The sequence below is a fragment of the Astyanax mexicanus genome, chromosome 8, assembly GCF_023375975.1.
Source record: "Astyanax mexicanus isolate ESR-SI-001 chromosome 8, AstMex3_surface, whole genome shotgun sequence".
Lineage (NCBI taxonomy): Eukaryota > Metazoa > Chordata > Actinopteri > Characiformes > Acestrorhamphidae > Astyanax > Astyanax mexicanus.
Window position 1 is genome coordinate 53,297,878 of NC_064415.1, and position 26,986 is coordinate 53,324,863.

The 26,986-nt window shown below is 39.2% G+C and overlaps 2 protein-coding genes across 6 annotated transcripts in view; one reads left to right on the forward strand and one right to left on the reverse strand.

The window, feature by feature from the left end:
- Positions 1-26,986, reverse strand: part of epha4a (eph receptor A4a) — a 73,267-nt gene that overhangs the window by 32,699 nt on the left and 13,582 nt on the right. For all 4 annotated transcript variants that reach the window (XM_007228673.4, XM_049481999.1, XM_049482000.1 and 1 more), the window contains exon 4: positions 6,342-6,497. In XM_007228673.4, the coding sequence (XP_007228735.2) occupies positions 6,342-6,497 (156 nt within the window). The remainder of the gene's footprint in view (positions 1-6,341; positions 6,498-26,986) is intronic.
- On the forward strand, positions 2,885-5,181 carry LOC103021839 (golgin subfamily A member 6-like protein 22). Of its 2 annotated transcripts, none has more exons than XM_049482014.1 (4): positions 2,885-3,753; positions 3,922-4,122; positions 4,395-4,595; positions 4,713-5,181. In XM_049482014.1, exons 1-4 carry the CDS (start codon positions 3,040-3,042, stop codon positions 5,019-5,021), a joined length of 1,425 nt encoding a protein of 474 aa, XP_049337971.1. In that variant the 5' UTR covers positions 2,885-3,039; the 3' UTR covers positions 5,022-5,181. The 2 variants fall into 2 exon arrangements, with proteins under 2 accessions (XP_049337971.1, XP_049337970.1); XM_049482013.1 differs by having other exon boundaries at positions 2,887-3,753; positions 4,710-5,178.

Sequence of the window (26,986 nt, forward strand, 5' to 3'; positions counted from 1 at the left end):
TCCTGTATAACCCTGTACTTTAGTGGAGGGGCTTTACAGCTCCTTAATACCTGACTGATACAATTTATACATAAGAATAACTGATTATTTTCGGGACAATTTTAAGTAAAAGGATTTTAAGTATGCGTTATAAATACGCTAAATCTCTTAGTTCCACCAAACACTTACACTCTCACAACTCTCTCGATCTGAGGCTCCGTTTGGAGTGTATTTGAAAGGTATGCTGAATTTTATTAGAGGAAAAAAAAAAATCATAAAAAAACTCCCTAAGCTGTTAAGCATGAAGATGGATTAGTCCTGTCACAATAATTACATTATCGAATTATCGCACATTATATGTACAGGCCTATCTAGAGTGGATTGATGTTTTGGGGCTTAAAACAGCATTTTTTAAATTGTACTTTTTATTTTAATGTTCCGTTTAAGGACTTTTTAAACTTTTTTTTTAAGCACTGTATGGATCTGCTAAATCATTAAAGCACTTTGACCCCGGGTGTGGATTATACGGCCTCCCTCCTGTCCCCGAGTCGGGTGTAAGCACTCTTTAAACTCTGTTTAACCTGTATTAGCGGCGAGGGAGCGCCGGTGCCAGTCTGCGGAGCGAGCGCGCTCTGCGGTGGCGCGGTGCCACCGGCTCTGTGATTGACAGCGGCTGATTAAGTCGGCTGGCTTCGCCGCATTTTAATACGATAAGGTGAGAGAGAGGTTCTGCTGGGTAAGCGTAAAGGGGTCAGCTCTACATAACCCCCCCCCCCTCTCTCTCTCTCTCTCTCTCTCTTTATCACAGTCTTTCGCCAGAGCTCGTGTGGTGTGCCGGTGTCGAGTACGCGGCCCGGGCTTTTAGAGAGACAGCAGGAGATACGAGAGAAGTGGTTAAAGAGCAAAAGTGAAGGAGGGAGAGAACGAGAGGAGGAGGAGGAAAAGAGTGTGTTTGAGAGTGTGTGAAAGAGAGAGAGAGAGAAAGAGAGAGAGAGAGAGAGAGAGAGAGGGAGCTTGAGGGAAAAAAAATGTGAACAAGAAAAAGCTGGATATCATAACACCAGCTGTATTTAATATAATATTATTTACAAAATATACCTTAATAAATTTTCTGCACATTAAATTCTTTAATTTTCCCCTAAAAATCAACAGTGTGCCTTATAATCCAGCGCACCTTATGTATGAATTCTACCAGTCAGGTATTAAGGAGCAATAAAGTTCCTCTGCCACTCTAAAAGGGTGAGTTTCAGTGAAGTTTCTCCAGCACCAAGGCTGGAGCAGTATTAGCATTAGCCGCATGGTTGCCATCAGTCCCGCAAAATACGGAATCGTCCTTTGTTTGGCAACTAAACGCTGCGATTTGTTCCGTATTTCCCTAAATGACCAATACACACGTCTTCCACACCCAGATCACACACGCACACACACGCACATGCACACCGGCGCTGCTCTAATATGTAATCATGTAATAATTATGTTTTTATCTGGTCGTGCTTTTGCCAGAATATGTCAGTGCATGGGGCGGAGCTTATTTAAGTAAACCACCGTGGCCACAGTTGTGGTCTGATTGATTGTTTTGTGTAGAGTGAATGATCATTTAGTTAATATAGATATTAAAGTGAATATTAAAGTATAAGCCAACTGAGTGAAACCCAGGGACACAACTAAAATGTGTATTTTAACTTAAATATTATGGATTTATCATGAAAAATATATATATTTTTAAAGCATAGATGGGATTAGAAGTCACAACAATGCAAAAAAAAAAAAAAAGACACAGTTTATAGTAGAGAGTGTAACAGATGTTATTTTTTCAATGTTGCCAGTAGTATATATATATATATATATATATATATATATATATATATATATATATATATATATATATATATATATATATATATATATATATTTTTTTTTTTTTTTTTTATAGATTTTTATATACTATTATTTTTCTTTTTTTTTACATCTCTTACTTTTTTTTAACCTTTTTTTTACATCTCTCACTTTTGCAATTAGGTCAATATACAAGACACTATGCTTAATAATACAATGTAAATAACACATTTTATTCTAACTGTATTTATCTGCACAAAAAAAATATATATTTTTTTATTATTTTTATTATTAATATAGTTATATTTTTGAGGAATACACTGTCTAGTGATCATTATATTTTAGGTCTTTCAGATAGGGTAATCATGGTGTTACGGTAACAGGACTGAGTGAAACCCAGGGACACAAATAAAACGTACATTTTAACTTAAATATTATGGATTTATTATTTTAAAAAATATTGATATTTATATATTTGTATTTATAGCATAGATGTGATTTGGAGTCACACAACAATGTGAAAAAAAATTATATGAATCTCTAAAGGATTTTAATAAATATATTTCTATATAATATATACATTTATATATATGTGTGTATATATATATTATATATATATATATACATATATATATATATATATATATATATATATATATATATATATATATATATATATATTTTTTTTTTTTTTATGGCATATTTTCAGTCAATGTACAAGACTATACACTATGCTTAATAACAAAATGTATTTTAAAGTTATTTTTGGTGTGTAAACATTTATACATGTAATTTTATGGGGACAGAAATTGCAACTATTCATTGGAATGGCCCATATACACAATATATACATACTTTCTGTCACTGTTATCTATATTACTTATTTCACAGTCAAAACTACTATGTATGTTTTTATGATTTCAAATGTGGTCAGTTTCTATTTGAGAGTGGACGGTTGCCGTGGCAGCGGCTTCAGTGCAGCAGCAGCAGCGCGATGATGTCACAGAATTTGGAACTTTGAGGGTGAATAAGATCCTGAGTTTGAACTCTAGTGATCAGTTCTGCTTGCACCTGCGACTGAACTGCACTGAGAGAGAGAGAGTTATCCAGAGACAGAGAGAGAGTTATCCAGAGACAGAGAGAGAGTTATTCAGAGAGACAGAGAGAGAGACAGAGAGACAAAGAGACAGAGAGTTTTTTCATCTACTTTATACTGTGAGTACTATGAATACTGTGAATACAGAATCAACCATGGCGAAAGACCTGGAGGGCCTGACCATGGAGCTCAAGAGAATGAAAGAGGCCCATGAGAAAGAGATAGAACTGCTTAAGAAGACAGATCAGGAAAGAAGAGACCGAGTCCGGGCTTCCTGGCTCAAACTGAGTGACGAATGGAAGCAGGAGAAAAAGCAGCTGGTGCAGGAAATTGATCAGCTGAAGAAGGAAGGAGAGCAGCTGAGAAAGAGGAAGCAGGAAGATGAAGAGCGGGCGGAAGAGAAGAAGCAGCCGATAAACATGGTGGAGGTTCAGAAAGCCATGGAGCTGCTCCAGAAAAAGGAGGATGAACGGAGAGATAGAATCCTGAAGGCCTGGACTGTGGCGAGCAACGAATGGAGGGAGGAGAAAAACAAGCTCAAGCAGGAGATCGAACAGCTGAAGAAGGAAGGAGAGCAGCTGAAAACAAGGATAAAGAAAGATGAAGAAGAGCAGGTGAAAGAGGTGAAGGACCCAAGGAGCATTAGAGTGGTCAAGAAAGCCATGGAACTGCTCCAGAAAAAGGAGGATGAAAGGAGAGATCGAATCCTGCAGGCTTGGACTGTGGCGAGCAACGAATGGAGGGAGGAGAAAAAAAAGCTCATGCAGGAGATCGAACAGCTGAAGAAGGAAGGAGAGAAGCTGAAAACAAGGAAGAAGAAAGACGGAGAGCAGAAAGGCGAGGTAAAGGATCTGTATATATACTTATCTGTACTGGAAAAACACTTTGTATCGTGTATATCTACATCCTGGGACTCTATTGCCATTTTATTTTACTGTATATACTGTTCATTTCACTGTTCTTTCTTTCTATCTATCCATCCATCCATCCATCCATCTATCTATCTATAGGACTCGACAGAGCTCCAGAAAGCAATGGAGCTGCTCCAGAAAAAGGAGGATGAAAGGAGAGATCGAATCCTGCAGGCTTGGACTGTGGCGAGCAACGAATGGAGGGAGGAGAAAAAAAAGCTCATGCAGGAGATTGAACAGCTGAAGAAAGGAGAGAAGCTGAGAGCGAGCAAGAAGAAAGATGGAGGACAGAAAGGAGAGGTAAAGGATCTGTATATGTACTTATCTGTACTGTACTAAAAACACTTTGTATCATGTACATCTACATCCTGAAACTCTTTAGCCATTTTATTTTACTGTATATACTGTTCATTTCTATCTATCTATCTATCTATCTATCTATCTATCTATCTATCTATCTATCTATCTATCTATCTATCTATCTATCTATCTATCTATCTATCTATCTATCTATCTATCTATCTATCTATCTATCTATCTATCTATCTATCTATCTATCTATCTATCTAAAGGACTCGAAAGAGCTCCAGAAAGCAATGGAGCTGCTCCAGAAAAAGGAGGATGAACGAAGAGATCGAATCCTGCTGGCCTGGACTGTGGCGACCAAAGAATGGAAGGAGGAGAAACAAAAGATGAAGCTCGAAATCGAACAGCTTAAGAAAGGAGAGAAGCTGAGAACGAGCAAGAAGAAAGATGGAGAGCAGAAAGGAGAGGTAAAGGATCTGTATATGTACTTATCTGTACTGGAAAAACACTTTGTATCATGTACATCTACATCCTGGGACTCTATTGCCATTTTATTTTACTGTATATACTGTTCATTTCAGCAGAAAGAGAAAGACAAAAGAGAACTTCTCCTGGAGTCCTGCATGAAAGAAAAAGAGAAGGAGAAGAAGGAGATGGAAAAGATGAGGGAGGAGAGAGAGAACGACAAGAAAAAGATGGAGCTCATGATAAAAGAAAGAGACATGTATAAGAAGGAGGTAGAAAAGATGAGGGAAGAAGGAAAGAAGGAGATGAAAAAGAAAAAGGACGAGACAGAAGTCAAGGGGGTAAAGGAGAAAGAGCAGGAGGAGAGAGAGATGGAGGAGCTGGTGCAGATGATGGAGGCACTAAGTCTTGGAAAGGATAAAGTATGACCAAGATATCAACTGAAGACGAAGGAAAAAATTCAATAAATCAGCTTGTATTGAAACTGAATAAAGTCTGCTCTGTTTTTTTTTTTTTTTTTTCATCATAAATACATAAATACAATACAATGATTTTACAAGAGGAAATCAGACAATGTTTAAAGTATAGCCCTTACAGTCCCATTAAAATAGTATTTGCAGTTTCCAGGTTATTAAACGAACTTTAATAAACTTATTAAACTTTAAACTATTAAACTTAAAAAAAAGATAACATAATTAAATGCAAAAAAGCATTTTTAAACAATTATGTCATTTATTACGGGAAAAAAAAGCTATCCAAACAAATCACGCCCTATGCGACGAGGTGTAAAATAGCAATGAGCATCACAACACAAATTAATTAATTATTATAATGTATATGTATATGTATATGTATATAAGTATGTAACTGATGTATATATATATATATATATATATATATATATATATATATATATATATATATATATATATATATATATATATATATACTTAATTGTACTTTGACATTAACTAGGTGATACTAAGTGATGCTAAATGCAAAAACTAAAAAACTGTTAAGCATGGGGGTGGACGGATCATGCTTGTATTGGCTTGGGTCACAAAAAAAAAAAAGAAACTGGATTTATGACATTAATACACATCGTTAAATATTTAATGAACGCCTCAGGTAATTATTAATTGACACCTAAAAAAATCAGTGTCTCAGACAATTTGAATATTATATAAGACCAATTGGTGGTACTTCTGGTAGTGTTGTTGTACATTTGGTCCACAGTTAATCCTGTTGGATGTGGTTGGTCCTTCTTGGTGGTATGCTGACAATACCCTGGATACCGTGGCTTTTGATACATCACAAAGACTTTTGGTAGTGTTGGGCAGTGTGCTGGAAAATTAAATCCTCATCTCCATTAAGGTTAAAAAAAAAAAACTGTGCACTGACTTTGGACTTGATAGAACACAGTGGATCAACACCAGCAGATGACATGTCTCTCCAAATGATATTTATATTCAATGATATTCTCATTTTTTGAGATGCACTAGTATATTAACATATATACAGAGGGAGAAAGAAGTCTTATTGCTACTGCACCTTTAATAACATGTAGGCTTTTACTGTATATAGCAGTTGCTTATAAGACACGCAACAGTAAATCAATATAAACAGTCAATATGGGTGTAAAGCCAGACTCTGGATGTGTATAAATGAATGCTGTATGAATTTCTGAACACTATAACCACTCTGTATTAGTCTGTATAAGAGTGTAGCAGGAAAAAGCGAGTTCTTACGAGTGCAGGGCATGGAGGCCGGGTCGGTCTCGGAGCGGAAGTAGCCTTTGTCGCAGGTGCAGGACGTGGATCCCTCCCGGACGGAGTAGCTGTGCAGTGGGCATTTTGAACAGCTGCCGTCTGTAGCCAAGGCCCTGTAGTAGCCAACCTTACAGGCTGAAACAAAAGAGAGAGAGGGGGAAATTAACATACGATATTAAGCCAGCTCAAATTTACATTTTAACAATTGCCTCCCTTTTTTTTTCAGCAGCTCTCAAAGGACAGCAAACAGCTGCAAAGGCCAGCAAAACACTTTAAATGAGCATTTTTGCTTTTTTTTCCATTTTTAATGGGACTTTCTATGGTGTCGCAATGGCTCAACAGAAATTCTACACGTCCATTCATCTAAAAAAAATAAATAATATCATTAAGAAAAGTTACTTTAGTTCAGTAATTCAGTTAGAAAATGTCTCATAAAATTTGAAAACACTATATAAGACCAATTGGTGGTACTTTTGGCAGAGTGGGCAGGGTGCCAAGTCCTGCTAATTTATTGTCCCGACAGACAGTTCTGGTGGAAACAGGAGAGTTGAGGTGCACATTGAATTCTGCCGTGATTTAATCAGCCGTGGTTTTATGTTTTTTTGGATACAATCCGGGTTAGCACCCGAACATCCCTTTCAGACAGCTTCCTCTTACAGCGTCCACAGTTAATCCTGTTGGATGTGGTTCATCCTTCTTGGTGGTATGCTGGCTGACATTACCCTGGATACCGTGGCTGTTGATGCATCACAAAGACTTGCTGTCTTGGTCACGTCATGCGCCAGCAAGACGTGCACCAACAATTTGTCCTCTTTTGAACTCTGGTATGTCTCCCATAATGTTGTGTGCTTTGCAATTGAACCAACCATCACACTCTGCTCTTACTGGTGCAATAATGTGCAATTAATGAAGATTGGCAGCCAGGCTGCTCAAAATTTAGCCATGAAACCTAAAATTCCACACTAAAATGACAGGATTTTCACTTGTCCACTTGTTATTGTCCAAGCCCTGTAGATTGATACTGCTCGAACTAAATCCAACATGATAAGACTGAAACGATATATTGTGCTGCCCTGATGTGAATCGAAACCCAAAATGTCAATACAACGAAACGCTCACTAATTACAGGCAGTAAAAAACAGTAAATCAGAAAACGTTCTCATTATAATTAAAGCAAATCTTTGATCATGTCAGTTGAATTGTTTTATTGTTATATAAGCGTACACTGTGTGTGTGTGTGTGTGTGTGTGTGTGTGTTTATGCGGTTGCTAGGCCCGGAATGGAGGAATGGAGTGCTATATTGCGGCAGTAAGGAATGTGTTGAATGAGAAAGTGAGCACTGTGGGTTTATGACACTCTAATTAACAGAGGAAGCGATAGAAGAGGAATGCACCCTGTCTTTAATCCCAACACCCGAGCCGCACATTCACACACACACCCTCACACACATATATATACACACACACACACTCTCTGTCACTGACACCACAACCCTCTTATTCTTCTTATTCTTCTTCTTATTTACTTTCTTTGTCCTCTTCTCGCTGTCTTCCTGCGTCAACAGATACCCAAGATCTCCCCTCCACTTGTCTTCTTTTCTCTTCTTTTCTCTTCTCTTCCCTTCTGTTCTCTGTTCTTTCTCAGCCTGACTGGCTCTTTCATAACACAAAGGACACACAGATATATATATATATATATATATATATATATATATATATATATACACACACACAAATACATACACAAACACACACACTCACAGAGCAAGTTTTCCTCCTATTTTTACTTTTCTTTTTTTTTTTTTTTCGGTGACACAGATAAAGGAATGCTTTGAGGTATTTTATTGACGGCTTTTACAGCGCCATCGATACCGGCGTGACAGTGTTTGTGAATGTGTGTGTGTGTATGTGTGTGTGTGTTCCGTGTGTACGCTCATGGAAAGGCTGTTTATGACATTTATTATCTAAGACTTTATAGATTCATACTTTGTTTAATTTTTTTCTGTTTTTTTTTTTTTTTTTCTGCTGTTCCGTTTCACAATACTGGCCCTATCAGTGTTCAGTTCCCTGTAAGTGTTCAGTGTGGCACAGTGCACGATCACAAATCCACTTATAGCACTTAGCAAAGCAATTACAGGCCACAAAATGCACAAAGGTCAAAGTGCGAGAAGCAGAAATGAACAATAATGAAATCAATATTAAAATCTACACACAGAAAAAAAAAACTGTTTTATTACTACCTTATAACTACTTTATAACTACTTTCCAAGAGCTTAATCATTTTATTTGTAAATAAGTCAATATTTGGCATCATTTATTCGGGAACACTGCTCCAAATCGGCTACTCTGTTCTCCAAAAATTAAATTCTTTTGGAAGAAACAAAATCTAATCGGAGGATTTTGTATTTTATTTATTTATTTTTTTTTCTGGCAACCCGTCGGAGCTTTCGGCCTTTCTGTTACTTCTTTTTTTTCCACAAAATGCACACAGGTCAAAGTGCGAGAAGGAGAAATGAACATTACCGAAATCAATATTAAAATCTCCACACAGAAAAAAAAAACTGTTTTATTACTACTTTATAACTACTTTATAACTACTTTCCAATAGCTAAATAATATTATTTGTAAATAAGTCAATATTTGACATAATTTATTCGGGATACGGCTCCAAATCGGCTACTCTATTCTCCAAAAATTAAATTCTTTTGGCAGAAACTAAATCTAATCACAGGATTTTTTATTTTATTTATTTATTTATTTTTTTCTGGCAACCCGTCGGAGCTTTCGGCCTTTCTGTTACCTCTTTTTTCTTTTTCACAAAACGCACAAAGGTCAAAGTGCGAGAAGGAGAAATGAACAATAATGAAATCAATATTAAAATCCACACGCAGAAAAAAGCTGTTTTATAACTACCTTATAACTACTTTATAACTACTTTCCAAGAGCTCAATGATTTTATTTGTAAATAAGTCAATATTTGACATCATTTCTTCAGGATACGGCTCCAAATCGGCTACTCTATTTTCCAGAAAATCTATTATTTTGGCAAAAACAAAATCTAATCGCAGGATTTTTTTTTTTTTCTGGCAACCCGTTGGAGCTTTCGGACTTTGTTTCTTCTTCTTCTTTTTTTTTTAACACACGTTATGATAAGAAACAGGAAGACACGCATGGGAGCCACTTGAAGCAAACTGCCTCAATGATATTATTTGTAAATAAGTCAATATTTGGCATCATTTATTCGGGAATACTGCTCCAAATCGGCTACTCTATTTTCCAGAAATTCAATTCTTTTGGCAGAAACAAAATCTAATAGCAGGATATTTATTTATTTTTTATTTTTTTTTGGCAACCCGTCTGAGCTTTCGGCCTTTCTTCTTCTTATTATTATTATTATTATTTTTTTTTTTTTTTTTTTTTTTACACGCACACGTGACGATCAGACACAGGAAGACTCTTCCACAGGAGCCACTTGAAGCAAACTGCCTCAAACAAGTGTCTATTAATCTCTCTTCTTTTCTCTCCCTGCCTCTTTTAATCGTGTAAAGTGACGGGGGCGCCCCGGGGAGCCGGATTAACACTCCACCTTTTCCCTCTTGTCTATCTCTCCACCTCCATCCTCTCCTCTCTATCACAGTCTGCCCAGGGGCTGATTGCCGGCAATCAGCCACTGCCGCAGCCGCAGAAGCCAGCCAGCCAACTCCAGCCAACCTCTGAAAGAAGATTAGCAGGTTTTTTTTTTTTTTTTTTTTTGTGTCATCCTCTCGAGCGGGGCTCGCTAAAAAAACAGCAGGGGAGCGAGGGATGGGGAGATAGGAAGAGAGAGGATGCTGCCTAGGGTCGTGACCTCCAGACTGATGCCCGGCTTTGTGGCCGTTCGCTGGGGGGGAAGATGAGGGAGACCGGGAGTCCATCTGACGAGCTTGGGATCTTTTTAACAGAAGTTGGAGAAAAAAGAGAGAGAAAGAGAGAAAGAGAGAGAGATAATTGGAGGAGCTTTCTAGGAAGCTTTAGGGATGGCTGAAGGTGCTGGGATTACAGTGATAGTTTTAAGATAATCTAATTTGCACACATTCCTGGCCTCGAGCGTGGTTGATCAGGCAATGACTTCAATGTTTGAAGTGTGTGTTTTAAGTGTGTGAAGTTTGCGCTTCTTTGGTTTTGAACTAGTGGTTTGAGGCTAATGTACATACAGAAGATTATACAAGTTTAGAACCTCCAATTATTGTTTTTCAATTTTCTCAAGGAGAGAAAATTAATAATATTATTTTATATAAGTTTTATAAAAAAAAAATATTTTTTTATTTTACAAATCATCCCTAAGCAGTGAAAATAATGTTTTTACTTTGTCCAATGAAGTGGGTGGAGCTAAGCTGCAGTTTGATTGGCAAATACATGTAAATTCTGTTGGAAAACAGGCTTCAATCTGTTGCCCATTGCAATGAACGCAGGGTCTGAAAGGGTTAAAAAGGTTCTTTACACACATTTTTAAAGGTTTTTCATGAATCCTAAAGTGGTTTTACTATGGCATCACTCACATAACTGTTTTTTTGTTGCTTCTTAATCTTTATTTTTAGATATTTTCAGCAGATTATCAAAGTCTTTGAACAGTATAAGCAGAGATATAGTGCAAAGCCATGGCATAATTTTGGAATTACGTTTTTCACCCATGCTCTTCTTGTAATGGGTTGTAATGGGCAATGGTGGGGCCCATTCTGAAAGCCCAACTGGCTCCTAGTTACATCAAATATACAATACAAACCCACTTGGATCCACTGCCCACCTGAAACCAACTAAAAATGTTTAGAAAGTTCTTTATACACCTTTTTAGAGACTCTTTATAGAGCCTAAAGTGGTTCAGTCCCATTCATTTTTTATGCACCTTAATTTTAAGGTTTATCAAGTGATTATCAAGTACTTCGTCTGGTATTAGCAGAGATTCAATGTGAAAACTGTGGCCTAACTTTGGAATTGAGTTTTTCACTCATGCTCTAGCCTTCTCGTAATGGTCAATTTCTGACCACAGGGCCATTCTTAGTTTGAGATCTTTGGTGGGCGGGCCACTTTCAACCTAGTAGTGAGATTGACGTGTAAAAACTCCCAACATCACCATCTGATCTAGCCATTATATAGCTTCAATCATAGCATGAACTAGTCCTGTGTCAACTAGTCATAGTGTGAATGAGAGTGTTATGTTCAGAATGGCCAAATCACCAAAACCCAAATAATATTAGGTTTTCTTTCTGTAGAGCCCCAGTGCTGAATGGGATAGAGGTTGGCTGACAGATTGTGAAGGCTGTGAAGCTTCAGATAGGCTAGACTGTAATTCTACCCTACATGGTAATCAGGAGATAGAACGTGAAAAAGGCACTGCAATCTAGAACCAAGTGGCCGTATTTCAAGGGTAACAAGACATGAAGGCATGAAGTGAAAATGCGAAAAGTCCTTGAAATCCAATTCTGAATCCTTTGTGTTTGATCACATTACAGTAGTGTGAGGCCAGTGTGTGTATGTGTGAGAGTGTGTGTGTGTGTGTGTGGTAGAGGGGCTTTATTTGCCCTGTAGTGGCTACAAGAGATAAGCCCATGTCATAAACCTGCCACAGATGTGTTAGCCATTAACTGAGATAAGGCCCCTCAGGCTCTGAAAAGACACTTTCTCCTGTGAGGGGTTGGTTTCTCACGGGTGGCGTACGACCTGCTCTCGTTACGCGTAGAAGCTTTTAACGCTCTGCATTGTGTTTAAAACTGTTACAGATAGGTGAGTACGTATTACAGGCTTGTCACGAGAATGAAAGCAGCATCACATCACACATCACAGCGCAGCCCGGCGCAGCCCGGATCCTTCCTTTTGCGTCTTTTTAGCAGTCAGCTTCTGGGAGAGGAGCCAAGCTGTCTGGCATGCTCATAATTTACTCCTAATATTTCAATCCATTTCTCAGCCATATTTTGAGTGTTGTAAAATTGAGAGTTTATTAGATGCATTTTGCTTATGGGTTGGCTGATTAAAATTGAGGAGGGAGGGCTTTTGGGCCTCTCTGGGAGAGAACCGAGCATGTGGCACTACCTCAATCTATTGTGTGCGAGCGAGAAAGAGAAAACGAGAAAACAAGAGATTGAGATGGGAACGTAGAAACTTGGAAGTGTTGATAAAGCTGTGTATAGTTTCCAAAAAGGACACGTTCTCTGAAGACCACCCATTCTGCATTGGCATAGTCTTTCCTCTGTCTCTATTTTTATTTTTTGGATGTCCGGATGAAATAAATTTTAAGTCAACAATGGATTTTGTGAAATATGGGTCCAGTTCTAAGATCTAAAGTGGCAAAATATTAGAAAATGACTTTAAAGACTTGAAACAGATTGGGCTTTCCCAGTTGTTATGTTCTAAAATAATTTCCAGGCTTTTTATTAGTCAAGTAGGCAGCTATTACTTCTATAAAAATACAAAAAAGATGGAATTATGGAATTCATTCTGATTGGATGTATGAAAGTAAAGAGATTGTGTCGCCAAAGACTGACTACAGCAGATTTAACTATACCAGTTTAACTAAATTAAGAGAGAGCAAGGTAACATAGACATGAGAGAACTCTAAAAACAAAGGCATCCATTCTCTATACTGTTAATAAACCAGAGTGATTCCATCTAAAATGACCATAAATCTCTGTATTGATGCACTTTTTTATGTTTCTCATGTTTTATACAGTACAGGCCAAAAGTTTAAACACACTTCCTCTTTTTTAATGCGTTTTCTTCTATTTCCATGACTATTTACATTGTAGATTCTCACTGAAGGCATCAAAACTATGAATGAACATGTGGAGTTTTATGTACTTAACAAAAAAAAAAGTTAAATAACTAAAAACGAGATTTATATTCTAGTTTTTTTTTCAAAATAGCCCTCCTTTGCTCTGATTACTGATTTGCACACTCTTGGCATCATTCCCTCAATGAGCTTCAAGAGGTGGTTACCTGAAATGAAAAGTTTTCCAACAGTCTTGAAGGAAGGAGTTCCCAGAGGTGTTTATTAGCACTTGTTGCTCCTTTGCCTTCTTCACTCTGTGCTCCAGCTCACCCCAAACCTCAAATCTGGATTGGGTTCAGGTCCGGTGACTGTGGAGGACAGCTCTTTTTTTTTTTGTTAAATACATAAAACTCCACACGTGTTCATTCATAGTTTTGATGCCTTCAGTAAAAATATCTACAGTGTAAATAGTCATGAAAATCATAAAGAAAACGCATTGTATGAGAAGGTGTGCCCAAACATTTGTCCTTTACTGTATATGCTTGATCTCTTCATAGCTTGGCAGAATAAGGGTCAACAACTCTTCCACAACAGCAGCACCTCAAGTAGAGTAGTTCGTTTGCATCCATTCAGCTCCTGAAATCTTTCAAATGGTGCATTTGGCATTTCTTGGCTATAATTCTCAGCTAAATGCATCTGCTCGCTCTTGTGGCTTATTGCTTTAATTTACCACAGGATCGTTCTGCAAGTGTCCTACTGAGCGCCATCAGATTACCCACCGATCCATTACAGAAGATTCTTCCCACACTAAACCCAAACTAATTCACCAACCAAAAAGAAAAGAAAAAGAAAAAACTCAATATCCTGGACATCCTTTGTCCCCCAGATCTGCTCTCTCTCTCATCTTTTCTTCCGACACTGAACAACAGGTGAACAGGCAGACCCCTTAAAGCTTCTAAAACGCTCTGAAAGCTCCCATGCCGCTGCGCCCGGCTACCGGGAGAAGAGAAGCGCTGACCCTTGAGTAAGCAGCCAACGGCTGGTAATTACAGCTCCATTAGGACACAAGCGGAGAGCTCATCACTTCAGGCCAGGGCAACGAGGCCGAGACTGTCCGGCTATTGTGCGGCTCAGCGGTCAGCGGCTCAGGGAAGGCAGGGGTCCGTGTGCTGGGGAGTTTGGGGCATGGTAGGGGGGAGAAGTGGTGGGATAAAGAGACAGTTCGGGGGAGGAAGAGGAGGCCAGAGGATGGATCTTGAAGCAGGTGAATGGAATTAGCAGTTGAGACTATCATATTAGCTCAAATAGAAGAAGCACATACTCTTGGGCACAAAACTAAGGCTACAAAACTAAGGCTACTGGGTAAAATGTCCCATATTTACACATATCCGATGACTTATATATCCTTTTAGAACTTTGAACTTCTGAACTTTGTCTAACTAATATGGTGATTCTCATTTGCAAAAGAACCAAAAGAGCTGTGCTTCACTTGAAGTTTCGGTTTCGTCTTTATCACAGCATCAAAAGAGCTATTAAGGTGTTCCTCTGTCTGACAGCTTGTCTTATTACTAAAAACATATGTTTAACCCTTTCAGATTCTGAATCGATTACAATGTACACCATATATTTTCTTTATTTTTAAACGGTTTGTTGTATATAACAATGTTTGAGAGCTGTTCTCCATCAGAATAGACCATGAACCCGCCAATGAACAAGTTTACAAACCAATGAAACAGACGCTTGGCCCCATCCACTTGAAATACCCTGGAAAAACAGTAGTAATCTGATATATAGATTTTATAGTAGAATATTAGAGTCTTCCATTCTGTGCTTTACATGCAGAAAACAGCATTCTTACATTTGTTCCATCACTGGAGATAATTCAGGTCTGAAAGGGTTAAATGATAATGAAAGAAATTAATGAGATGTTCTTTAGTTGGTACCAGGTAGACAGTGGATCCAAGTGGGTTTGTATGGTATATTTGATGTAACTAGGAGCAAATTGGGTTTTTTGAATGTGCCCCACCATTACTCATTACAACACACTCTTAACTTACATGGATCCCATCTAGGATCATGTTTAACCCTTTCTAGGCAATTTGATGTGGTCAAAGTTGACATCCATATCGTCACGGTCCTATGAAAAACACATATCTCAATTTTTGACGATTTTAGTTTACTACATAATTTAATCAGGCAAACTGTCCTTTACACTGTGCCAAAATTTCTTAAAGAACGGACCATTAGAAACTCTTCAAAATGACCTGAAATTAGCTTTTTTTTACATTGACTTCCATTGAAAGTTTACAAGGTTTTTTCTCTCTCCTGTAAAGTTTTTCATTGGACAGCGACGATATGTGGGCACAACATGGAGAACTTGGTTAAAACAGTCTAGTTCCTGGTTGGGCTACACATGGAGACCCAATGTGAGAATGTTATCTAGGTTTGAGAGGACAGAATGCTAAAACTGAAGGGTTCTTCTCATATATCTTATATGAGCTAAATAACTTTTTACTCTATGACAAAAAATAAAATAAAATCTGCAATACTATGGTCCACCAAGACTAGATCTTTTTTCTAGAACTTCTGCCATGATCTACATAAAATCTAATGCAAATAAACAACAGTGTACCAACAGTTGGCCTACAGTCTCCGGCTACATCTCAGCGCTCAACGCTCATTTTAATTTTTTTTTTATTTTTTCAGTAAATGAATACATATGACTCTGCATCTTTAGGCATCTTCAAACCGTTCTAAAAATAGTCGCGAGAGTGAAGTTTTTTGATTGCGTATTTTTTTTTCTGTATACCCTCCGCACCGCCCTGAGTCATCGCTGACTTCGCCGTGCCGTAATTGCGCCCGTGGATGATCGCAAGCCTGAGCGAGCCGAGAAGCGAGAAGCGGTGAGCGAAGCAGAAGAGTGAGCGGAGTGAAAAGGAGGAGAGAGAGAGATAGATAGAGAGATAGATAGATCATTATCATTCCTACCCTCTGGTGTGAACTGATTGGCTCATTGATTTGCTCGCCCTCCTTGCTTTATCTCTCTCTCTCTCTCTTTCTCTCTCTCTCTATCTCTCTCTCTTTCTCTAGCTCCCACTTTGCTTATTAATTACGTCTTCAGTGACTGATGAGAATCGGCCGCCCCGGCGTGCTGCATGCTAACACTGCCGCTGTGTGGGTGTGGAAGTGTGAATGTGAATGTGTGTGACTCTGTGTGTAACTGTGGGTGTGTGTGTGTAAGTGTGTGTAAGTGTGTGTAAGTGTGTGTGTGTGTGTGTGGAGAGAGAGCGACGCTGATTGATCTGGCTCTAGCCCCGGTGAGACTCATTCGTCACTGCTAGGCCGCCCCCCGTCAGAGTACTGAAGCTTTAATCCACAGGTATTCACTTAGTTCCATTCATCTCCTCCCCTCCCACTCTCCTTCTCTTCCTCCCTAACTCGTTCCCTCCTTTTCTTTCTTTCCTTTCTTCCCTTCTTTCTTATTCTCTGTCTATTTATTTTTATTTTTTTACTTTTCCTAAGTTTTCCAAGGTCTTACGAGAGAGAGAGATTAGCAGTAAAAGCTCGGATGTATAGCTGTGTGTAAGAAGACACCCGGAGACAAAGGACAAAAGGAGTAACCTTCACGTGCAACGCGAAAGCAAAAGTGGATCATTATGTGGCCATCTGGTGCTTGCGTGTGTGTGTGTTTTTTTGTTTGTGTATAGATGTGTGTGTGTGTGTGTGTGTGTGTGTGTATATATGTGTGTGAGTGTGATGAGTTGACAGTGTGTAATGAAATTCCCAAAGGCAAAGAGAAAGAGAAGAAGGACGTTATGTTAGATATTCCGCCACCCCAGGGTTTAGAAATTCTCAATCAGAAACGCTTCTTCTGCTTCCCCAGCCTGGGGGTCCGGAGCTGACGGACAGGACGCCCACCTCCACACACACACACACATTTACACACACTGACTGTGAAAGCTGGAGAGCATCCCAGGAATGTCTCTACCCAGGAGGGGGGCGGACTGCAGCAGGTGACAGAAGGAAAGAGCCCACCACCCACCTTCTCTCTCTCACAGACACTCACTCACACACACACACACACACACACACACACACACACACAAAAGAGACACAGAATAGTTTGAATTACAGTAAAAAATAGAAGACGCTAGGCTAACGTTACTAGCAAACACTGGAGTCAGACTGTCATCAAACTCTTTCTCTTTTATTCTTCTTTAAAGCTAGGCTAACATTGCTAACAAAAAACATACAAATCCAGATTTATACTTCTTTACCTCAGAACGAGAGATGCTAGGCTAACACTGCTAACAAAAAAAACATACAAATCCAGATTTATACTTCTTTACCTCAGAACGAGAGATGCTAGGCTAACACTGCTAACAAAAAACATTCAAATCCAGATTTATACTTCTTTACCTCAGATCGAGTGATGCTAGGCTAACACTGCTAACAAAAAACATTCAAATCCAGATTTATACTTCTTTACCTCAGAACGAGAGATGCTAGGCTAACACTGCTAACAAAAAAACATTCAAATCCAGATTTATACTTCTTTACCTCAGAACGAGAGATGCTAGGCTAACACTGCTAACAAAAAACATTCAAATCCAGATTTATACTTCTTTACCTCAGAACGAGAGATGCTAGGCTAACACTGCTAACAAAAAAAACATACAAATCCAGATTTATACTTCTTTACCTCAGAACGAGAGATGCTAGGCTAACATTGCTAACAAAAAACATTCAAATCCAGATTTATACTTCTTTACCTCAGAACGAGAGACACTAGGCTAACATTGCTAACGAAAAACATACAGATCCAGATTTACACTTATTTACCTCAGAATGAGAGATGCTAGGCTAACATTGCTAACAAAAACATACAAATCCAGATTTATACTTCTTTACCTCAGAACGAGAGATGCTAGGCTAACACTGCTAATAAACACATGGTGCAGTATTGTCATCAAACTCATATTTTATACTGTTTTTTTTTTTACCTCAGAATTAAAGATATGCTAGGCTAACACTGCTAACAAACACTGGACCCAGATTGTTATCACACTCATCTTTTATACTTTTATACTTTACCTCAGAATGAGAGATGTCAGGCTAGCACTGCTAATAAAACACATTACTTAGATTGTCATCACATCCATATTGTATGCTTCTTTATTTCAGAATGAGAGATACTAGGCTAACACTGCTAACAAACTACTAGCAGTGGAACTAAGGTCGTCATTAAACTCTTTTATATATCTAAAATCATCTAAAATCTTTTATATATTTTTGCTGGAAATAAGAGGTGCAAAGCTAACTTTGCTAACAAGCACTAGTCCTAGAATGTCATCAAACTCATTTTTTATGCTTCTTTACCTCAGAATGAGGGATGCTAGGCTAACATTGCAATCAATGCAAGGCTAATGTTACTAACAACATACATGTTGCTTGTCATTACATTCATGTTTTATTCTATTTTATTTTGGAACCTGAAAAGCTAGGCTAACATTGCTAAGCAACACAGGACTCAATTTAAACCAAACTCATCTTTTATATGTCTTTAGTTGAGAACAGAAGACGCTTGAAGAACACTGCTCACAAACACCTGGATGCAGATTGTTGCCAATTTCTACTTGGGAGATGCTAGGCTAACACTGCTAACAAACTACTAGCTAAACCCCTACTAGCTATCACTACTTATCTTTGTACACTCGTCCTTAAAGATCTCTTAATCCAGTGTCTCAACCCACATCCAGCTTCCCAAGTCCCTAGCATCTCCCATTCTAAACCAAAGAAGCACATGTCAGTTAGCAAACCTGTCACGTCTGATTGATGACACCTGGGGGGGTCAGTGATCAATCACGTTCATCTGATTTCCTGCCAAACACATCACCTTCTCTATCTCCCATCCTATCTCATCCCAGAAGCTTCTGTAACACTCTTCACTTCCTCTTCCCTTCCTCTTCTGCTTTCCTCAGAAGACTCCAGAAAGCAGCTGTGTTGCCAGAGAATCATCTCACATTCCACACAATTCATTTGCAGCCAGCAGGGGGTCTGTGTATACGCTAGTGACTAGAGCACCGCCGGAGAAAGCCCGCATCCCATTTTCTCAGTGACTTTCTCCTTCACTCCCCCCCCCTCGTTTTCTCTCTCTCCGTCCCCCGGTGTATTCCTTCCCCCTCTCCTGTTCATTTGTGTGGGTAATTGCCTCGTTGTGTTGAAAGCCCAAGTATGATTCCCTGGTGCAGGGCTTGCTTTTTAAACTTTTCACAAAAAACAAAATGCGCGCAATCCCAAATCTGCCAATTTCTCAAAGCACTTGCTTTCAACAAGTCACCTGACTGCACTTTACACTTCTCATTGGCTGGGTTGGCAGCTGCCTTTAGATTAGTTTAGGGGAAATAAGGGTGATTTGTGCCAGTGGGGAAAGTTGTGCCACCCTCTGTTTCTAGGGAACCACAGAGGAAATTGGTCATGTGACCACACATTTTTGAAAAGTAAGTAAAAAGTAATAATGATGCATTAATAAGCCTAATTATTTTCCCAGGAGCTGCTCATTATCAGTTACCACAATGCAGATAGTTCACAGAGAAGCAAAATTGGGTACTTATTTAAAGCATATAGCTTTATTTCTTAAATACTATATTTCAGATCTAAAGTGACTGTTTCCAGGGATGCACCACATCCTGAAATATATGTACATATATATTTGTTGGGAGCATTACTGTCATGTTTTCAACTTTAAAGTCACTTTAAAACATTTAAAACTGGCACGAGTCACCCCACTCTCCCTTAATCAGTGATATAAAAAAAAAATCATGAATCAAGTGTTTCCCTCTGCTGGTAACAGCATTTCTCACTCTTCGGCCATCTTGTTATGAAGAAAGGAGAGGGTATCTTAAAGCTGTTGACAGAATTAAAAGCTCTGCCTGTGCTTGCGTTTCAGGAACAGCTCCTTCTTTTCTCTTTTCTCCAAACAAACCCCTTTGCTGACTCTGGGACAAACTGTTCTCTTTTGACTTGACTGTTCAAAGTCTTCCAGCTTTCTCACATCATTTAGGAGTAAGATTTGCCTTTCTTATCAGCATATGAACTTGGATTTCTTGGTTTTCTAGGTGGCATCTTGACTTCCACAGTTCCCCTGAACTTTCATTTCGTACCAATATTCCATACTTTAGAAAATGAAAGCTTAAAAAAAAAATACTGTTTTCCAATATTTGCACTGTTGCACAGTTAGAGAAGCCAGTGGTTGTTGAGTGTTGCTAAGTTTAATTTTATATTAAGTATAGTGCTTAGAAATTCATATACAACTTGGCAACAAGCCATCTGTTCACTGTTTAATATGAATCTAATGATACTAAAGAGGACGTCATGATCTGGTGTTGATCATGTTTCATAAAGAACCATGTTTTGTAATGAGGATGTGAGAATATATAAAGAGGTTATTTACCAATTCAACAGGTCCTTACACATCGATTTAAAAAAGACTATATAAAAACTTGGTTATTTGTATTTTTGTTTTTAACCCTTTTTAACCATTTGAATTACCTTTTTTTAGTGTGGAGGTGAAATAAAAGGACTTTATAACTTTAAAACTATAGAACATTACAAAGTGTGGAAAATAAATGCAAAAAAAAGCCCAACAGCCACTTGTAATATCTCTCTGCCAGCATTTGGAGAGCGGTTAAAGCGCTCTCTTTTCATTCAAAGCTGGGAAAACGAACTTCATGCATATTAAAGGAATTAGAAAAGTGATTTTACAGCAGTGTTGGAAAGTAATCGGCAGTCTGGCACATCTTATCTAAATTGAATTGGTTTTACTTTTAGTTTAATGCGCTTCGAGTGGGGACTGTGCAGCAGTATAAGCAGTATAAGCAGTATAGCCTACAGAATATTAAAAATTATGTATTTAAATCGTTTTTTTTTTATGTAAAGACACACATTGGAATGAGAGACCACTTAAAAATTATGAGTTTCTTAGATTTTACCAAATTGGAAACCTCTGGAATATAATCAAGAGGAAGATGGATGATCACAAGCCATCAAACCAAGCTGAACTGCTCCAGGAGTAAAGGCATAAAGTTATCCAAAAGCAGTGTGCAAGACTGGTGGAGGAGAACTCTTAAAAAACTAGGGTTATGGATAGGAACTTTTCTGGTATTTGAGGTCTGACAGCTCATTTCTCATTTTCTGCAAATAAATGCTCTACATGATAATATTTCTATTTGGAATTTGGGAGAAATGTTGTTCGTAGTTTATAGAATACAACAACAATGTTCATTTTAATTAAATATATACCTATAAATAGCAAAATCAGAAAAACTTCATCCAACTTGGAACTGCTCATTCCATGCAATAGGTACTTTACAGTCTACAATATCCACTTCAGCGGCTACAATAAAAATAGGCGTTGTCTCTCTTTAATCCCCACCAGTCCTTCTCTCTCTTTCTCTCTCTCTCTCTCTCTCTCTCTCTCTCTTTCTCTCTCTCCGCCGAGCGGCACACCTATTAGCAGAGCACCTCTGCTACAGTAGGTCGGAGAGGGCCGCTCTGAGTGCCATTGAATGGAGAGGTCTGTGTGTGTTAGCGCCAGGCAGAGTGAGAGAGAGAGAAGGACCCTATTGATTCGGGGGGCTTTTGACATGCTAATGTTCTCACTGTCAGCCTCAGCTCCCCACACACTGCTCCCCTCCACCACCACCACCACCTCCACCACTCTTGTCCTCATCCAAAGGCCTTCAAAGAGAAAGGTCTGCCTCACAAAGCAAAAAAAAACAAAAAAAAAAAACTAAAAAAAAAAAAAAGAGGGGGTTTTAGTGCGCTAGCCACTGAATGGACATACTCGCTTTGCAAGTAACTCCTGCCTCCGCAGCTGAGCAACTGGGACGCGAGAAGGGACGGGGGGCTCCACGAGGACGGGCGGAATTCGCACCCGCTCGCTCTCCATCTCAACTGCTTTAGCACATCTAGAGCCAAAACAACCAGCGACGGTTTACGAGCCAAAGCGAGAAAAGAGAAAAAAAGAGAAGCTCTTTTTTCCAAATGATTCACGTTTAAATGATATTCTTTTTCTTTTTGTCTTCTTTCCTCCTCGGCTAATATTGACACAGTAGACACTTTCCAAAGAGATGCTCAATTCATCTAGCTAGGAAGACTTATTGTGTATATAGTATAGTACAAGGGGTCAGTACACTCCCATGGCCCGTGACTCTGGTGCGCATGAGTTTGTATGTGTTCAAGCGTTTATGTGCAATTGGTCCTGAGAGAGGCAAAGTGATACAGTCACGCTTCTTGATGATAAATGCTTGGTTGGAAAAACAAGGATGGTTGCTATGATTTACTATGCCTGGGATAGTAGGATATTGGGATGGTGGGATGTTTAGGGATGGTGGGATGGCAGGTTGGTGGTACAGTAGATGTATGGGAAGCACTATGCAGCAGCCTTGATGTACTCTTGTTGACTCTTGTGTGACACATGTTTTAAAAAAGGATGGAACATGCCTTCGCAATCCTGTTAAGCATCAGTATACAAGTATAATAAGTATGTCTTAATGTGTCTTGATGTGCTAATTATAATCAAGGATATGATTCATCATTAATCATTCCCATGATAGTATTCCAGCTATTCTGCTCAACTCGCACTGGCTCAACTAGTATGTCCAAATTGTCCAGGGAGCAACTTTTTGCGGAGATGTGTGTTTTCATGTCAGGAGTGTTACTAATACTAATCCTGGGAACTGGAAGTGCAGCTGGCTAAATGGGAAGCAGAATTATGAGAAGAAACACAACCACATGAGGGAGGATACAGAATCGCTCAGATTACAATCTTACTCCAGCAGAGGGTGGTTAAACACTGCTGCAAGGAGCTTATAATGTTTCAATAATCTAAGTTTCATACTGTATATCCATGGGGGATGCCTTCAGAAACGACTTATTACTTATTTGATAGACAGATTTGGCAACGTTAGCATAACTAAATGTGGTGCACAGTTCAGTTATTTTTTTTCTTTTTTCATATTATGACTATGCTAGTACACAAAGGAATCTGCGAGGTAGGTGTTTTGTCGTTTGCCTTTGCGTTTGGCTTTCTCTCAGCTTAAATTCCGTCTTCTCTCAGACAAAGCTGCAAAGTCAAAACTAATTGCTTCCAATGACAAACCAAGTGGCTAAGTCCTAGCAAGCAGCTGGTTCCAGAGTGGTCCAATCCACTCCAGCAGCTAAAGGTAAAGCAACAAACCCCTCCAGCCCAAGCGGGGAGAATTCAAGCCGGCCAAGCCTCAGCCTCTCCAAATAATTACAAGAATTAATGCCTATTGTTCAGTCAGCAGCGCGAGCCCTCCGGCATAATTACCACTATTACTCCGCATTGTGGAAACAAGGCTGCCGGCCCTTAAATAATCCCATTCCTCAATCCGTCTTTTCATCCGGCTGCCGCACTCGTGCACGCACCGCGGTTTAATTGACATCTGTTAACTGACGTCCTATCAGATCTCTAAAAAGACGAACGGACTTGAAGGAGATGTGAGATGTGGAGACGTGGTGAGCTTTCCCGAGGCCACTTCAGTCAGGAATACCCCCCCTGCTGAGGAAAATATGAGCCTGTGATGTGTAGTTTTCCCACAGCTTCAAAAGTTATAGGAAACGTCATCGTAGCAAGCAGAATATAAGCAGAGAAAGTTTTAGAAGTTTCAGAAACTACTATAAACTAAAGGTTTTATTGTGCTTAAAGCTATTTGCTTTGCTAATATACAGTAATAATGATGGTGTAAACCCAGAGTTGTTACATACTGTACATCATTGCTGTCACACAAAGAGACCAAGAAACAAAGAAGTTCTTACGTAATTCCTGCTTTGCCATTCCCTGCAGGATAAAAGCAAGAATAATCGAAAGTAGTATAATTATGAGGTAATTATGATGTAATAAGCAAAATAGAGCATATCACTGTGGAAAAACATCATTGCACAGCTCAGTTTCAGTAGGCCACACTTTCCAGTGTTAGTACAAAAAGCCCCCCTGCTAGCATTGCCTCAGCTTTTGTGATGTTAGCATTTTTTTTTTCTCTGAGTGGATACTGGATACACATTTGATCGCTCGCAATGTTTATGGGTTAAGTGTTTATGTTGAAACAGAACATGGGGAAATTGGACAAAGAGCCTCTTGAAATCCAGTCGCTTACACGGCCGTGAAACAGTCCGGCGTTTATACAGAGGAGATTTACCAAATGGCACTTGGATTCGTTCGTGTCATTCGTCATCATAAATCAAGCTATGACGCCTTCTCGAATGCTTCATTAGGGGAAGAAAACAAGCACATTCACTGGGTCCCACAATCCATCTGGCGCGTTTGTCTGAAGAAATTTTGGCACCGTCCTGAACAAACCCAAAGACAAAGGCACTCAGCGGCGATGGCAACTGTCAAGTTTATCCACAAAAACGGGTTAACAACCAGCAAAGCTCTTCCCAAAAAAAAGGACGGCACTGGCTTTCGCGCCGCGGCCGATCTTGGCACGGTCCCACTCGCACCCCACTGACGCTAACTCAGGTGACCTCTGACCCTTTCTGGAAGGAAGCCAGCCTATAGAAAGTTGCCGAGCGCTGGTTGCTCGGCGCTCAGCATTCGGCGCTCGGCACTCAGCGATGGGAAGGGCGGGGTTTGGCCGCTGGAAGGCGGCTGGTGACGGACACCTCGTCAAATGAATGTTAGCCTCTGGCGTGCACCATGTGTGCAGAGCAACAGTTAAAAGAAAGATCCTGGGTTAATAGGCGAGGACGAGGGGAGAGGCATTGAGGCCGCGAGTCAATAAGGCCCGGGCGCATGAGGAGCAAGTCAATCAGGAGGACGGACTCGGATATACAGATGCTCTGCTGGAGTGAATTAACCGACTGTGCTGCTGGAATTAGCCGCTTTCTCGACAGCCCTGTTATTGCCATCTAATAGAGCCAAACTGCATGCCAGCACCTCGTTTCAGGCTACGGGGGCGAAATGATAATGAAGAAGAGCTGAGGAGCTGGGAGTTTCTCAATAGAGAAGAGATTTGGACACTTTAACATCATAGTTTATACTAATTATCTGAATGGAAAAGAAAAATCCCATATGAAAATCCTTTTAAATTAAAAATATTGATAAAATCCTATAAATCCTAAATATTGAAAATATCAGAAAAATATCATGTTATTGAGACAAGATTTTTTTCCTTCTCCTGTAATTTGTCATTTTGTACTAATTTGTACAAAATTTCCTTCGGGATCAATAAAGTCTCTATCTATCTATCTATCTATCTATCTATCTATCTATCTATCTATCTATCTATCTATCTATCTATCTAGTTTGCTGTTACTCCTTATTCAATCAGAATAGTGGGATATGAAGACAGATCATGAAGGAAAAATAAATAAAAAATGGTTCTAAATAAACCTAAATAACATTAGCTATTAGCATTGGCTAAAATCTGATACTGATCTGTTACTATGATTGGGAGATGGCTGGTTCGAATCCAGGTCATGCAGCTTGCCGGAGCCCCGATAGAGCACAATTGGCCTTGCTCTTTTCAGGTTCAGGTAGATGGTAGATGCTCTTTTCCCTCATCACTCCTAGGGTGATGTCAATCAGCACAAGGCTGCGTCTGTGAGCTGATGTATTGGAACCGAATCGCTGCGCTTTCCTGCGAGTAACCTCTGAGTAACGGTTAAAAAAATATATATTAAATTTAAAATTAAATACTGTGTTTTTGAGAGATAATATGGCTGTACTAAGATGAACTGTTTTTTTATTAAACAGTTCTTACTTACGCTACTTTTTACACTTAAGTCACTAAAAATAAAGAGATTTTTTAGTTTTCTTCTCTTGTAAATTTGCCATTTTGCACTGATAATAGATGTGATGCACACTGTGAAGCATGATAAAAGCATGATAAAAGCATATTTATCACTATGATGATAGCCTATCAACATATTGCCCACCCCTAATGTCAACAACACAAACAAAATACATTCCCAAACAGCACCAGGACATTCTTCAGCATCACTGCAGTGACATTAGCTCTTATTAAAGGACAAACTTTCCAATGATAAATCACAAATCCGTGCTGCTAACAGTAGAACTGAGAGATCCAGGCCCACCTGGAGTCACCTCCACTCCTCCACCCTCCCCTCCTGCTGGTGGCTGTGTGCTACAGACAGACACGAGCCCGTCGTCCATCCATCAGCCTGTGACAACTGAAAGACTGGGAGCTGTGGAGGGCACTTCCGAGCAGGAGCACCCGACCATGATGGACAGGATGGGGTCAAGGAAAACGCACACACACAAGTGCCAAAGAACACACACACACACACACGAACACACACACATGCACACATTCGCTCACGAAAAGCAGCAGGACTTCGACAGTGATGAGCTTCCAAAGTGGTGACAAAGGAACCCAATTTCATCCATTACATTCAGATTCAGGGCGTACAGTTCCCCATTCTAACAGTTTAACCATGTAATTCTATACGAATAAGGATCTCAATTAAATTTAAATGTGAAGAAGAGTTTTTTGGTTCAGAATCGGAGATGCTAAGCTAACGTTGCTAACAAACACAGGGCAACTACATTATAGACTGTAAAATACTTCAAAAAATAAAATAAAACAAATAAAAAAAAAGTTAATTTCACCAAAAATCGACATTATATGAATTCTACCAGTCAGATATTAAGGAGCAGTAAAGCCACTCCACTGAAGTACAGCATTATACAGGAGTTTCAGTGAAGTTTTTCTCCAGCACTAAGACTAGAGCAGTATTAGCATTAGCCGCTAACAGCATCGCTAGCTCTTTAGCCATTCAGAGGTAAATATATTGGACTGTAGTCTGCGTGTTTACTGTGTTAAAACAAGCTACGT